Raw genomic sequence first — 15,308 nt, 5'->3', positions numbered from 1 at the left:
GAGCAAGCTGAGGGAAGCCCCAATACAGATATGAGTTAGTAGGTCATTTCTTAAAATCAAGAACTGTAAACCTTTTAAGAATCGTCTTTTAAATGAAAATTAATAATAAGGATAAACCAGAAGTTCTCATCAACCATAAATCAGATTTTTACAGTCAACCATTTTTTTGTGTGTGTTTATCAAAGTTGGGATGCACAATGCTTTAAGCTTTATCATCAATTTTAAATTAATAAAAAAAAATCTAACTAGATAAGAGGGGGATTACTGTACAATAAAAAAGTGCCCTGTCATTATTTGTTACTAAAATATGCAACAGATTTAAGTTAAAGTTTTAAAGATGATCATAGTCATCATCACTGTTAGCTTGAGGTTGTCCGTGCATCGCCGTATCTGTCTTTGGAGTCAAACTCTGGCTGAGACACAAAAAGATGAACCCCCTGCAGCTCCAAATTTTGGTGAAATCCATCAAAAGTGGGGTAGGAGTAAGTTATTCTACCTACTCTATTTTAAACCTGGAAAGAAATGTATTCTATGAAAATGTGACTTCCTAATATTTTAAATTGGTTGGATCATGTTTAAAATAAATCTGAACCTACAATTCAAAAATGGCCATAATTCCTTGTACCTCTTACAATGTCATTAACCTAAACACAAACAAGGCAGAATATTCCTCTTCAGTTGACATTTTAAAAACTTATTTTGTGAAGTCCTGCAGAGAAAATGACTATTAATATTCACAGTTTTTTTAAGGTAATGACATTTGTTAATTTAAAACATATATAACCAGGTAGTCTCTAAAAGGTAAAACAAAACAAAACAAAACAAAAGGTTTATCTAAAAACAGTCCATGGTCATGAAAGAGGCTTTTCTGCATATATTAGAAACTTCCCAGCTTGAACTTGTTAGATTTAGATGAAAAGAGCATCAGCAGAGTCCTGCAGAACTTGGTGGAAATCATTTAAGTATTTCTGGTGTATTTAAGCTGAGAAAACCTCTAAGCACCATATTTGCCCAATTTGAACCTAAAGCTACAGGCTTACTAACATTGTGTTTTCAGCTTGTCATGTGATGTTTGTGCTTAAGTATTATAAGATACTAATATTATCATATTACTTACTGAATACATAATTTCCAAAAATCTGGATTTGCAGAAGCTTTTTGAGTTTTAATGTCAATGTGACATGGTATTAGATTTCTTATCTGAGGGTCTCGTTTGGCCTGTGCAAAATATCGTCCAGAGTCTTTTGGTGGTGGATGGACATCAGTGTCTTATTTGTCTGGATTGACAGCATCTGTGAAAGTGTGGCTATGTGACACAACTACAGAACCTCTGATGGGAGATAAGTACATTTTTCATATTTTTCCCACTGGTTTGCATTGATTCTAACTTCATTTACAGTTTTTTTAGTGAACAATGCTAAACTGGTATGCAAGTCCTCAGACTCAACAAAGAGAGAGCCTCAGAAAACAGAAACACATATTTCCCATCCTCTCTGAAATTTGTATATGAGCCGCAACATGCTGTCAGTTTTTCTGCTTCGAGGTTTAAATGTCAGATAAATGTCTTATGCAGTAATCTGCTCTTTCATGTCAAAGCAGCAAACTGTTAAGGCGGAGGGAGGGAGCCCACTGGAAAACAAAATCTTTTTTTGTTTGTTATTCATTAAATTGCACATATAGACTCTTGATTTCCAGTGCACTTCTCCAAAAAATCAGCTGTACATGCAGGCTGTCCAGACATGCAAGACAAATTTCACTCAGATGATTTCAGTGAGCTGTAAGCATGAATAAATATTGATATCTTCCTTTGAGATGTTTGATAATCTCTACATATAATCTCCAAGGTTTTCATGGAACTCAGAAGGACTCCAGGTAAGGGATGAATTTGGTTGAGCAGGACTTTGTCAGAAATGACCATATGCTTGATTCACTGAATTTAGCCACTCCAGTTACTGTTACTTTGTAGGCTTGAGCATTTTCCATTCCTTGGACATAAAATAACATAAATTATTACTTTTTTTTTTCTATAACATTTATTAATGAAATGATCATGAAGGAAGTCCCACAGCTGTTGATTTTCTGCTTGTGTACTGAAAGATGTGGATCAGTGGATCAGAACCACCTCTTTTTCACACAGCAGTTTAGGGAAATAAATTTTAGGCTTAAGGAGCAAACAAGCGAAAAGCAGATTGGAGCAGTCAAAAGACTTCAATATGGACATAAAGATTGTAATAATTGTGTAGTGGAAGGAATTAATGCGTGGTTTTCGACACTTTTTACAAATAAAAAAAATCTGAAAAGTGTGGCATGTATTTGTTTTCAGCCTTAAATATAATATTCTGCAATCAAACTGGTTTCAAAAAGTCAATTGGTAAATAAATTCCACCAGAATAGCACCACAGACCTTTCATATTTATTTCTTAAAGATGTTGACCATCATGTAGTTTTTGGTGTTGTGCAACTGTACTCAGAACCGATGCCTTGCAGCAAGAAGCTCCTAGATTCAAATCCCAGCCTGGGCTTTTCCTCATCTTTTGGGGTATGCCGACTTCCTCCAGTCCATAAACAGTCATAGGTTAATGATTCTCTCTAAATTGGCCCTAGGAGTGACAGGTGTGTGTATTGTTGTCTATCCTGTGTGTCTCCATGTTGCCTTGATATAAACTGGTGACCTATCCCGCTTCTCGCCCAGTGACTGCTAGACAATGCATGAATAAGTGGGAGTAGACAATGGATCAATGGATAATGTTTTCCACTTCACAATGATGTACCACTTTGTGTTTGTCTATCATATTAAAATCCCCCAAAATCCATTGCAGTTGGTGTGTTAAAGTGACAAAATGCAGCAAAGTTTGATGGGTATTAATAGTGTAATGTATACTGAAATGTGTGAGAGGAATAAAGTGCATTATGATAAATACAATAATTGAAAACAAGATTTTTAAAACATTTATTGGGCTCATAAAAAACAGCAGTACATCTAGAAATAAATAAACATTTACAGTAAAAGTCGTATATTCTTCAGATGTTTTGGGTCTGGTTCTGCTCCAGAACAAGGCAACCTAAAAGAAACAGAAGATAAGATCACAGCATCAATATTACTGTTAAACGACACATGAAAATCACACCATTTGTGATTATTGTTCCCATTCTACAGCTGTATGGCTCACCCTTCTACTTCTGATCCACAAAGGATCAGTGAGGAAGTGCGAAGATCATGACAGTCAGAGCAGACTGACAGCCAGGACTTCAGATTTGACAGAGTTGTTGGGCAACGCCACAACACGAACCCTTTTCTAACTTTCCATATTCTCTGGACAGTTGGAGGAAAAAAAAAAAAACAGGTTCCACATCTGTCTCATGGAAGAGATTTCAGAGGCTGTGAGAGTGAGTGTGTGGGAGAGACAGAGACGGGGGAGAAACGGGGGAGAGATGCTCGAGGCTACTGGGTACTTGAGCCGCTATAATGGTGTCTTGTATGAGAAAACATCTGTGAATTTCCTCAGTGATCTACAACAAAGTATAACTCAGAGCAGTCACTCAGCAGACCTTTGAAGTCGCTGTCTGACAGAAAGCTGCCATTGTTCGCAGCCCCCAACACACAGAAACTCCAACTTTGGTCTCACTAATTTTCCCTGCAACACGATACTACTCTTCTGCCGCCCCGGCCCCTCTCTGCTGAACCTATGAAGCTCAGGATCTCTCTGCATAAGAGCAAACAGCAAAGCCCTGGCGATGTGCAGCGCCTGCCCCGGGTCACGTAAAGGCGGGACAGGTCATTTTACCTCCTCTCAGCCCACCCTGGCTGCGCTAATCCAGCATTAAAGAGGAAATCTCTGCCCCCTCTGTGATGATGTACAAAGTTCCTGCCTGCAGTGCTCTCTCAGGAAACATTACAATAAAAAGACATCAGCTTCAAACTGAGATGTCACAGACGTAACAAGCCTCTGACGTTTTACTTCTCTCAGTGGCTAGGAGCAACAAGCACACATTTTCACTCACGCTGTGTTATTATTATACAGCACCTCGCAAATGTAACTTTTCCGCATTTTGTCACGTTGCAACCGGACGCTTTTATGTGCTTTATTGAGATTTCCTGAGCTACGCCAACACCGAGTGACGTGATTGCGAAGCGGAAAGGAAAGTGATAAATGCTTTCCAACATTTATTATAAGCACAAATCTGAAAAGTGTGGAGTGCTTTCATATTCAACAAAGTACATACTAAAATCTTTTTCTTTTTCTATGAAGTCTGACAAATTTCCCAGCTTATATTGAAGAAAGATATTCACACAGCATAATGCTGCCACCATCATCTTTCACTGTGGATATTAAGTGTCCAGGATTATGTCTTCAGATAAAGGTCAGGTTTGGATTCAGTAGGACTTATATTTGCCAAGTCAGGGTAAAAGGATGCATGTTGCACGTTTCTGATATTTTTATGTTAAAAAAATTTGAAAAACACCAATTCAAAAAGAAGTATGACCTTGTGTTATATATCATGAAATCCCACTAAAATTAAGTGTGTCTTTTGTAAATGTGGAAATGTTCAAGTAGATTTGTTACTGTTGGTATCTTGGCAAAATATCTTTATCTGCCTGATATGAATTAAGTATTTGTGGATTCACCTATTCATGGATTTTTCTGTGAAATGTCGCTCCACATTATTTGCAGAAAACTTGCCTATTTGAGGATTTTTTTCTAAAATATTCTAAATAAATTGCAGCTTCGGAACCTGAAATAACTAGGTGCAAAGTTACTTGAAACACTATAAGCTGGCTTTTGCAAACCAGCCAATCAGTGCCATTTATTTTCATTGGCACTGATTGGCTGAACCCCCAAGAACTGAGAGGAGAAAGACTGTAGATGACTTCTGAAGTAGAAAGACTTCTGGGGTGATGCTTAGACTAATTTCACTGTGCGTATTAATGCATATTTAGGTAAATTTGGTATGTGAATTATTAAAATTGTCAATTCTAAGCTTTTGAAGGGTATTTCAAGTATTTGCTCATTTTAGCCACTCGCAGGCGACTGTGGTCCATAACTTTTGCGAGCTACGGGAAAAAATCTTTCATCTTTTTCTGCACCATGCATGGGAAAACTTTAAAAAGGCTTCAAATGTAAACAAAAAAATCTCTTTCTTCTGACCTTTGCTGATTTTTATTGTTCCTCTGGAGTTTATTTTTTGGGAGGGAACATTTTGAATAACCAAGAAAACAGAGTAAAAATCATCAGTCCAATTTCTTAAAGGCAAATAAGAGTCCTTAAGGGACAAACACACAGTGGCCCTGAACAATGTGATTATAGGCCTTTAACTAAGCTACGCCTTAGAGAGGGCAAGTAATTTCCTTAACATTACATGTGCATGTCTGTGTATATGTGTGTATGCAAGCAGATAAAAGAGAGAGGAAAGACACAGAATGCCTATCAATAGCACTATCTAATTTTCTGTTCATGTGCTGCAGAAAGTTTTGTAGGCCTCACCTTTCTCTCATTCAAAGAAAATGAATTTCCATCAGCTGTAAGCCATAATCACCAAAGGAAACAGAAATAAAATCTTCAAATCACTTTGTGTCATGATTTTACGTTTCTCTATTTGAATTGGATTGCTGAAATAAAATACATTTTTAAGACAAATTTATTAAGTTGCACCGGTTCATGCAATGAAAGACGACTGTAATAAAAACAATGGATAAAAAAAATATAAAATCTGCACTGCAAAGGAAGGAAGTTTGGTTGAACACCAGGTGAAATTTCCTGCTCCTGCTGGCAGTGGCCAAAAAGTGACAAGCTCTCTGTGATGCATCCCAAACTGAAACAAGGCCGTGGTAATTCTCACACTGCACCGGGTCCAGCGTTTATTCAGCGGCAGCTGGTCCCACCATCTGGGACAGTAAAGCTGGGGCAAAACAAAACAGGGTCACACCTTCGGCCATGCCAAGTCTGCTTGTACCCCTACCTCGTGTGCAAACTGAGAGGGGCTCATTTTAATTTCACGCTCTGATTTGTCAAAACCAATTCCAGCACCGGAGGCACAGAGAAAACTTTAAGACAATACATTGCGCTGCATCACAGACTCCACATTCTGTTTCTGGTTTTCTGTGCGAACCTTTTGTTTCACTGTATCCTTTTTTATTTTTAAAAAGTGAGAGGAGACTGGTTCCAGGTCTGTTTTACAAATGAAAAGGAGGCTGTAATTCTAAGTAAAACAATCAGCCACCTACAAGACGAACAGCCGGGAAGCAACTTTTATCCTTGCACGCATGGGTTTTATATTCATGCAAATTTTCACAACAAAACGGCGCATAGAGCATCCTCAACAAACTGCAGGTGAGAGAAAGCTGAAACAAAAGCCACCGTAACCCTAATGGCATCCCTGGTCATTAAGCGGGCTTTGATGTATGTGCTCAACAGAGTCTTTTATCTCGTTCTTCCTCCCCTCCTCTTAGTCTTTGTGTCCCAACCAGGCTCAACCAGTTTCTTTATTAATGGCGTCTTTAGGGAATGTCTCTCTTGCTCAGAGCCACCAACATGCATCTGACATCTGATTGATGTTCATGTATCCATCATTAGGCAGCAAAGTGTCTCAAAGTGCAGCAAATGTTGACTTTGTACTGTTTTCAGCTATTTTCTTATCCCTTTTAATTGATGTTTGCAAGGAAAAAAAGTGTAAAACAGGAACTTGTCCTAATTCTTTGCAATAAATACAAAGTGCCTTGTAAACATATTTACACCTCTTAAACTTTTCAACACTTTGTAGCATTAAGACCTCAAACTAACATGTATTTTATTGGGATTTTATTGGGAAGACCAACATAAAGTAGCACATAATTGTGAAGTGGAAGAAAAAGGATGCATGGTTCTCAATTGTTTTGGTAAATCTGAGAAATGTGGTATGCATTTGTATATTTAGCTCCCCTTACTGTGACACCTCCAATTAAAATCCACTACAAGAAATTGCTGGACTGGTCAGGGATAAAAATAAAAAGAAGCTTAAAGTAGGTTTGAGATAGGAAATAGAAAATATTCCAATGTCCAATCCTTCACTGCATATTGGAAAGAGGATGGAATAAAATCAAACCTACAAGGACTCACCTGTCAGTATAAAGTAAAAGGAAGAATAAGAAGAACATTAATCTGCGAAGCAACCGTAAGACTCATGGAAGAGCTCTGGAGTTCCACAGTTCGGGTGGAATAACCTGAGTTTACAAATCTGGCCTTTGGAGAAGAAAGGCAAGAGAAAAGCTATTCCTGTAAGGAAGCCTTAAGAATAAAATGAAACTTTTTTTTATAAAATAATACATGTGGTGGGAAACGTAACACTGCACTTCATCCTGAACAAACTATTCCCATTGTGATACATGGTGTTGGTAGCATAATGCTCTGGGAATGTTTCTTAGAGTTGGTGGAACATGGCAATTATGAAAGAAAAGAGGAGAAGCTGCAGAGATTTGAGATTGTTGAGACAGTGGTGATGATGATTTCTATCCAGTTTGACTGATTTCACAAAGAAGAATGGGCAAAAATTCAAGATGTTCAAAGCGGGCAGAAACATATCTCCAAAAATTTAAAGCAGAATGTGGCTCTCAGGAAGTCTAGATATTAATATGCCACACTTATCAGATTTTATCAGTAAAAAATGTTGAAAACAAGTAATTGTTTTGCTGCCATTTTTATAAGAGACTGTGTTGGTCTGTCGCATAAAATAAAATAAAAAAATACGCTGAGGTTTATGGTGTAAAACAACAAAATGTGGGAAACGTTTACGAGGTATGAATACTTCAGCTGGTCGCTGTATGCAATCACGAGAGTGTGAAAAATAATTCCAGCGTGTGAAAAATCAGACACATGTGAGCATGAAAAGCACGTAAACCGGAGGATTGGAGGAGGCTGCACGTGAAACTCTCACTTTGAACTCTGAGTATATAGAAACAGGACAATGTTGGCCTAATCTTGCGCTCTCTTTGAAGTGAGACATCACTATTAGGTGAAAAGGTAAGCATGCTTTTTTAGAAAATAAAAGCTTTTCATCGCTTGTGGAGGCTGCAGCTTGAGCGATTTCCATAAAATGTGGTTTAAAAAACCCCTGGATAAAGCAGTTTGGATGCATCTTTAATGAACGTGCACACAGCCCATAAGGTAAATAGCTAAAATAGCAAAAAATAACACCAGCAGTAATGTTACCCACATTAAAGGAGCCCTATCCCACGCACCAGATGTTGTCAGATTTTAATGAGGCTAAAAACAAGACTGAGCTGGATTTGCAGGAAAGTACCCAAGGAAACACAGGTGCCGGGGCCTAAAACGCTGGCTGTCCCTCAGTGTCCTGCAGCCTCAACACCTCTACAACAATCCAGAGCTTCTGCTCATCAGGTCAGCATTTCATAACATTTGCCTTTTGCAGCACATAATCAGCCATCGGAGGCAATTATGCACACACCTCTGCTCACCTCCTCTCATATGCTAAAGCAGGCAATCAGCCAGGGGAGTTAATTTGGCAGAGAAAAACAGGGGAAGGAAACACCCTCTCTGGCACCATTTGTCACCACAGTCCAACCTTGTTATTCAAACTAGTGAGCCTATTTGAAATTCCTCTCTGTGGTAAAACAGGGCCGAAATAATCAAGGGAGCATGATCACACTTAATTGATTCAGTGTACTTTTATGACGCACTACAGGGTGCTGGGGTGACCTATTTCAGACTGCTCTTCAGAGGAACCAACTATCCCAGCAAGAGAGTAATGCACAATGAGGATTTTAATTATTCTGCGATCCTTGGTTAGGACCGGAGGTGAAATGTGTCTGAACTAACTGTGACACCACATTATAACTCTGACAGTATTCTGCTGTATGCTTTGAATTCCTGCAGCCTTAAATTTGATGATAAACCACAAAGACATGAGTTTAATTATGCAGGTTCACATAAAAAAAGGCAATTTACAGATCATTAACGTTTGTAAAATTCATTAAATAATGTCTTAGTATGTGTGAGACATCACTTTAGTAGTCTATTACGTTGCACTTACAAACAATTACGGAGGGGTTTTCATGATTATTCCAATAAAATGTCTAAATTAGTCTCTGTCTAGTTTCAACAAACTTCTTGATATTTATTCAACAAAAGCTGATATTTAACTTTGCTGATTTGGAGAAATACAGTGGATCGTTTAAGATTCATGGTCAGTAAATTAATAAAATAAAAAACTTTTATTATTACCCTAAATTATGTGATTTACATGTCTGTTCAACCGAAATCCTTTGCTAAGATTTTTACCATATTGCTGCTGTAATTTAAAGTAATTTTAATAAGGTGATGAAAACATGCTGGAGACTTATCTGCCAGTTTGGAGCAAAGAGCCATGCAGCGCTGCCCTTCATCACATATTGCTACGCTCCTCCAGTCAGCTGACTTACACTTTTTATTCCCACACAATAATTTTAAAATGCTACAATATTTCTTATCCTTTAAGTGTGTGTTTATTCATAAGCTGTTAGTTGTGACTTCATCTAGTGAAGTCCAAGGTGGTCTATTGGTGCTTAGAAGCACTGTGATATGTTAAAGTTAGTTATTTTATTGTTTTTTTTAAAGGAGTCTGGATTGTAATTGATTATTTTTACTTCAACACCTCAATTTCTTACATTAATCAAACCTAAACTGGATAGTTATGCACTTAACAGGGATTCAGTTAAAAATATTATTTGAAGAAGTTAATTTAAGACGTTTTCAGGCTCTCAGCCGTAAAACAATGAGACAATACCCTGAAATCTGCTTTTTGACAGGGGAAGTTTGACACGTTAAACTGTGATAAAAGTTGTTGCTATTCACAATTTATAAGCATTTTTGATAGTTTGCGTCTGTTTGGAACAGTGGGATAAACAGTGCTATAAAATGTGCAATTGAGAACATGTTTTTTGTTGCACTTAAATGTGAAAACTGGAAACATATAATGCTATTGTCATGAATTGCTGATATTAGTTGGAACTAAAACAAATGAAAACCTTTTTTCCAACTTGAAAACAGAATGTTCTAAAATCGATGAAATGTTATATCAAGCTATTGGCTCTGGATTCCTGGACAACTTGAATGCAATAAAGCCAAACCGGGCTGGATGATTCCACGACACAGACTTTTACAGAATCTGACACTGATCAGTGTTTCACACCGATTACATATTTTTTAACCTTTATTTTTAAAAACAAAAGGATTATTGGAAAAAATGCTCCATATGGTGTTGTGTATTTATATATGGATTATTTTGGAAACAGCATGAATTTCATTTTAATTAAAGATATTTGGATTATGTTACACATTGTAGTTCTACATTTTTTTTCTGCAAACACAGTGAAGCCATGTTATTTCCATTCAATGTTATCATGCTGTGAGAATCTCATACTAGTTCATGCCCACTTCCTACACTAATATGGGGAATTATTTCTTCTTAAAAGAGATGTAGAAAGCTACACAAGTTCCCTTTACAAAAATTTGTGGCCGCACAAAACAACAAACAGCACAGTTATGGTTGGCAAATTACAGGGTCACGACCACAAAACTGGGGGAGTCACAACCAACTAACGTCCTAATTTTAACTTGCAGTATGTTTTAACTACTTCCACGCCATTAGACCTTTTAGTTCCCATGGTAAGTATAATTAAATACACATATAAATAGCCTATAATGTCCTCATGCACCAACCTGCATCCAACCCTCCCAACACTGAACACTTTGGGCCTCTTTAAACTCACCAGGATTCCTGTAAATTCAACCTAAGTGAAGCCAGTCTTGCTATCAATGCAGAGCTCTAATGTTTTTCCCGCTGAGCATACGGAGGATGAGATCCTCACTCATACCACCCTACTCTTCCTATTAAGATCAAAATCTCTTCTCAGGCCCTCGGGTGTCAACAAAGGGAGATGCAGTAAATGATATGCAAATTGAAAAGAAAAAAAAAAGAAGCTCCACAAATCAACTCGCCAGCCCTGCATTTCCGACACTTCACATCTTAAAAGGTTTTTTTTCTGTATTTAGGGTGAAATTCAAAGTGAGGTCTAGCTCAGCCTCTGTGAAGCTCCGTTTGGTGATTCTCTGCTCTCAGACAGCACAAAACCCCTCTAACTAAAGCCAACTCACAGAGGGAAAACTCGTCGAAAGAGTTCTGGGTTTTGCAGGGATTTGTCTTTGGATCAGTGCGAGACAGGAGACACGAGGTTTGGAAATAGGTAGAGGTTTCAATTTCATGTTAACACTGCTCAGGCTGGAGGCTTGCTGCGGGATGAGGGGCTTCTCGTCGGAAATGTGGAAGAGAACTGGAAAATGTTTGTTAAAGATGTAAACCACGTGGTATTACTGTTTCAGGGAATGGTTTTACTCACACAGAGGATAGGTTTTTTTTTACCTCAGATGTTTGGATTTATTTCTCAAATATTACATATTCATGAATCTATCAAAAAAGTAATAAGAATGTAAACGAATAACAAAGACATTAACAGTTAATTTCAGCCATATGTAGCTCTAGTGCAAGTGTTTTATTATTACAACTGATTTTTAACGGCGTACACCCTTCCAACACCACCACATGATGTTTTCCTTCTGTCTATTATGATTAACATGATCATAAAGGAACATCTGCGAAGTTTCACAGCAATCTGTCACCTGAGCAAAGCTTTGAACATGTGGCAGAATTTTATCTATTAATTTAAAATAATCGATCGATTTTATCTTGTTGAGGAAGCAAATAAAGGCAAAGAACAACTTTGCAAGAGTACATCTCACTATTGTCAAGCTATTCACTGGCACAACGTTTGTAGTAAAACAGAGCCACAATAATGTAGAGCTGTACAGAGAAATCAGCTGGTGACCAGAACTGGTCAATGTTTAGCTTCACCAGTGACTCCCTGCTCAGATTTATTTTCTGATCAATGAATATGAAAAACTGAGCACTAACTGGTCATGCTAGCAACACTTTTCTGAGTAGAAGCACTTACTGGGGGAAGAAGATTTAATTTTTCACTATTATTAGTGTCAGTATCAGTTTTTAAAATGAAGCTAGATTGAGAACAGAAGACGTAAGAAGAATGTTTTACAGAAAATGTCCTTTATAACATTTGGATACAACTTTATTCAGGATGCAAGAGGAGGAGACTTGAAGTAGAAATTCTAAACTAAATACAGTAAAGTTGCTCTGTCAATCTTTTTGAGCCAGTTTTGCCAACTTAGGATGCCTTCACACCAGCCCAGAGCTCTCGTTCATTTGCCTAGAAAGTCTGGTTTGTTTTGAGATATGTAGTTGAACTCTGGTGCAGATCAGAAAAGTGAACTCTGGGGCGGTTCAAATGCATATGTGAATGCAAACAGACTGGAGACCGCTCCAAATGCAGGAAGCGTGCTGTAGCGGAGAGCATTCTGGGTAAATACAACCAAAACAGTCTAGAACTAGCTGGAGAAATGGCTTGTAGTCTTTTGCCAAAGACAAGAGAGAAATAATGCAAGTTGTTATTGTTGTAGACTCCAAAGTGCACCATCTGAGTAAAAACTAAATAAAACTTATGAAGACTAGGAATTAAAAAGAAAAAAAGAAAGAAAATAACAGGAAGGCACAAAATTATTCATACCCCTGGCACATATGTAAAATAATTTCATTTGACCAGAATTTTTTTTCTTATAGTAAATAGGGCAGCCATCTACCAATAAAACAAAAGACAATGTACAAGAGCAGTGCATCTGTACAATAATGCCAGAAGAGGTAAGTAAGCTACTCATACAAACTCAGAGCCCTTTGGATTAACAGACCAGAGCACAATGTCTGCACAAGTTGCTTCTCCTGCACCAGTTTTACTTGTTCTTTCCACCAAAGCACATCCAACACAGAGCAGTTTTTCTTTGGAGTGTCCGTCTGTCTCTGTGTCTGACGTGTCTTTCTTACCGGCTGACACTGATGCAGAGCTTCAGCGCTGACTGACGAGGGGCCCGTAGGAAAAGGTGGGAGGGGGTTCAGTCGCGTGCTCTTCCTCAGGGATCGACTCCACAGTTGACAGTAATTTGTAGTACTCGTCCTCTCCGTCCAGCACTTTGATTTGACTGTGATGTGTGAGAAGACAGTAGGGAAAAACTTGGATATAGCAGGCAGTGATGAAGTTTTTTGAAGCGAAAGAGGCAATATTTGCAGACGCAGCAGGCATGTAGTCAGGTGTTTACTCAAACCGTGTCATTTATAGTGCAAAGTAAGGTCTTTAACAATTAAAATGAACATCCTGACAAAAGTCTAATCTGCACCCCACCTCTATAGTGAAACAGAGCCTCCTCCCATAAAAAAAGTGTTATTTTCAGCTCTCCATTTACATTGTAAGAAAACAACTCCATTTCTGGATTTTCCTATCCCACAACGGGCCTGCTCTGTTTAGAGTTGCTGTAAGTAGGAAAGCAGTTATTTACCCAAGTTTTCTCGGCTTCCTCTTGCTCCCCTGGTGATCCAGAGTTCTCTGAGGAAAGGGCCAAGAGCACACAGTCAAAAGATGAGCAGAGAGTCATTAATTTTTAATTCAAAGTGATTTTGTGTTGAATGCGAGCAGATGCTGATAATATCAGAAGTCACAGCATAATTTTTTTCTGATCAAAGGGCTCAAGTGAGTCTGATGAAGCATGCATCTTGCTCGGCTTTGATAAACCACATCAATTATTCACCGTGAAGGCAGACATCCTGACATGAAAGCAACAGATAAAGAGCATAAGCACATGTTCAAGACAAGAGGCAGAGGAGCGTGGGGGTGGGGCTCCAGGGTCTGGCACAGGTAGGTTTAATTGTATTATCATCTGGAACCAAACTCAGACAAAGGCCTTTATCGGCACTTTGAACTCACATTTAGCTGGTTGTAGTACAGGCTGTCTTCAGGGCTGTTGAGCAGCTTGGGCTCCTGGCCACGACGACGAGAAGTCCTCTGCTGCGGCTTCGTCACTGAACCTGAAACAGAGGAAGAAATGAGGGCAGCCATCCAAACAGGCTAAACAACAACAACAACAAGAAGCACCGGCATGATACCAACTATGACGACAGCAGCAGTAAGCAGAATCTGCCCTCGACTCTTTTAATCTGCATGACTGAAAAAGCAAGTGAAATGCTTTAAAATTCACTAAAATGCAATCACGTAATTTCATTGATGAGATGACTCAATAACAGCTTAATTTTACAAAGATCCACACATATAAATCACTCAGAATTATATCTCTCCTCACAGGTGCACAGCAGGATGTTTCTATTTCTCATGCTGCTGCAGAGGAAGGATTCAGAGGTGAAACTCTGCAGCACAGACCAATCAGAGCAGACTTGTAGTAAAAACTAATTCACTAGGTGCCAACTATAAAGCAAACACAAATAATGTTACAAAAGTTGTAACAACTTTGACAAAAATTAATACTCAGGTTTAGTCCCTTAGAAAAGTATTCCTAACATTATTTATATATACATACAGTATATATATATATATATATATATATATATATATATATATATATATATATATATATATATATATATATATATATACTGTTGACATTGTAGATTCACACTGAAGGCATCAAAACTATGAATAAGACATGTGGAAATATGCACTAAACAAAAAAGTGTAAAACAACTGAAAATACCCCTTATATTCTAGTTTCTTCAAAGTAGCAACCTTTTGCTGTGATTACTGCTTTGCACACACTCTGCATTTTCTTGATGAGCTTCAAGAGGTAGTCACCTGAAATGGTTTTCACTTCATAGGTCAACCTGCCCTGTCAGGTTAATAAGTGAGATTTCTTGCCTTGTAAATAGTCATGAAAATAAAGAAAACCCATTGAATTAGAAAGGTGTGTCCAAACTTTTGGTCTGTATTGTATATATATATATATACACACATTTTTTTTTTGCATTTTGTCTCATAATAGCCACAAACCTTGGTGTGTTTTAGGAAAAATGATATGCCTATAGTTTATATGCATATATATACAAATGAAAATCTAAACCAACTTGCATGTTTTTGTACTTTCTTTACTCTGATGCCCTGCATGAAATCCTAATTGCAGTTAGTTACATTTAGAAGCAACAAAACTGAAATATAGAGCTCAGATGCATGCAATTTAAACTCAGTATAAGTCCCTCTGTGTTATGAAGGTCATAAATGTCCGTTGGAGAACATTGGTGAACAAACAGCATCACAAAGACCAAGGAATGGAGAGTTCTATGTAATCAATCATTACATTACAATGGAAAGAGTGTGGCAGTCCATATAAACTGACTGTAACTCTGGAGGAGCTGCAGCTCAGGTGGGACGTCTA

The 15,308-nt window shown here is 37.9% G+C and overlaps 1 protein-coding gene across 2 annotated transcripts in view; it reads right to left on the bottom strand.

Moving 5' to 3' along the window:
- Positions 1 to 2,955: 2,955 nt before the first annotated feature.
- myo3b (myosin IIIB) overlaps positions 2,956 to 15,308 on the bottom strand; it is a 78,772-nt gene continuing 66,419 nt past the window's right edge. For both annotated transcript variants that reach the window (XM_028021902.1, XM_028021903.1), the window contains 4 exons: positions 13,853 to 13,953; positions 13,428 to 13,474; positions 12,919 to 13,073; positions 2,956 to 3,062 (listed from right to left, as the gene is read on the bottom strand). In XM_028021902.1, the coding sequence (XP_027877703.1) occupies positions 12,941 to 13,073; positions 13,428 to 13,474; positions 13,853 to 13,953 (281 nt within the window). In that variant the 3' untranslated portion in view covers positions 2,956 to 3,062; positions 12,919 to 12,940. The remainder of the gene's footprint in view (positions 3,063 to 12,918; positions 13,074 to 13,427; positions 13,475 to 13,852; positions 13,954 to 15,308) is intronic.

Source organism: Xiphophorus couchianus, chromosome 7 (assembly GCF_001444195.1).
Source record: "Xiphophorus couchianus chromosome 7, X_couchianus-1.0, whole genome shotgun sequence".
NCBI classification, from domain to species: Eukaryota; Metazoa; Chordata; class Actinopteri; order Cyprinodontiformes; family Poeciliidae; genus Xiphophorus; species Xiphophorus couchianus.
The sequence above is the reverse complement of the archived record's forward strand: the minus strand, read 5'-3'. Positions and strand labels throughout refer to the sequence as shown.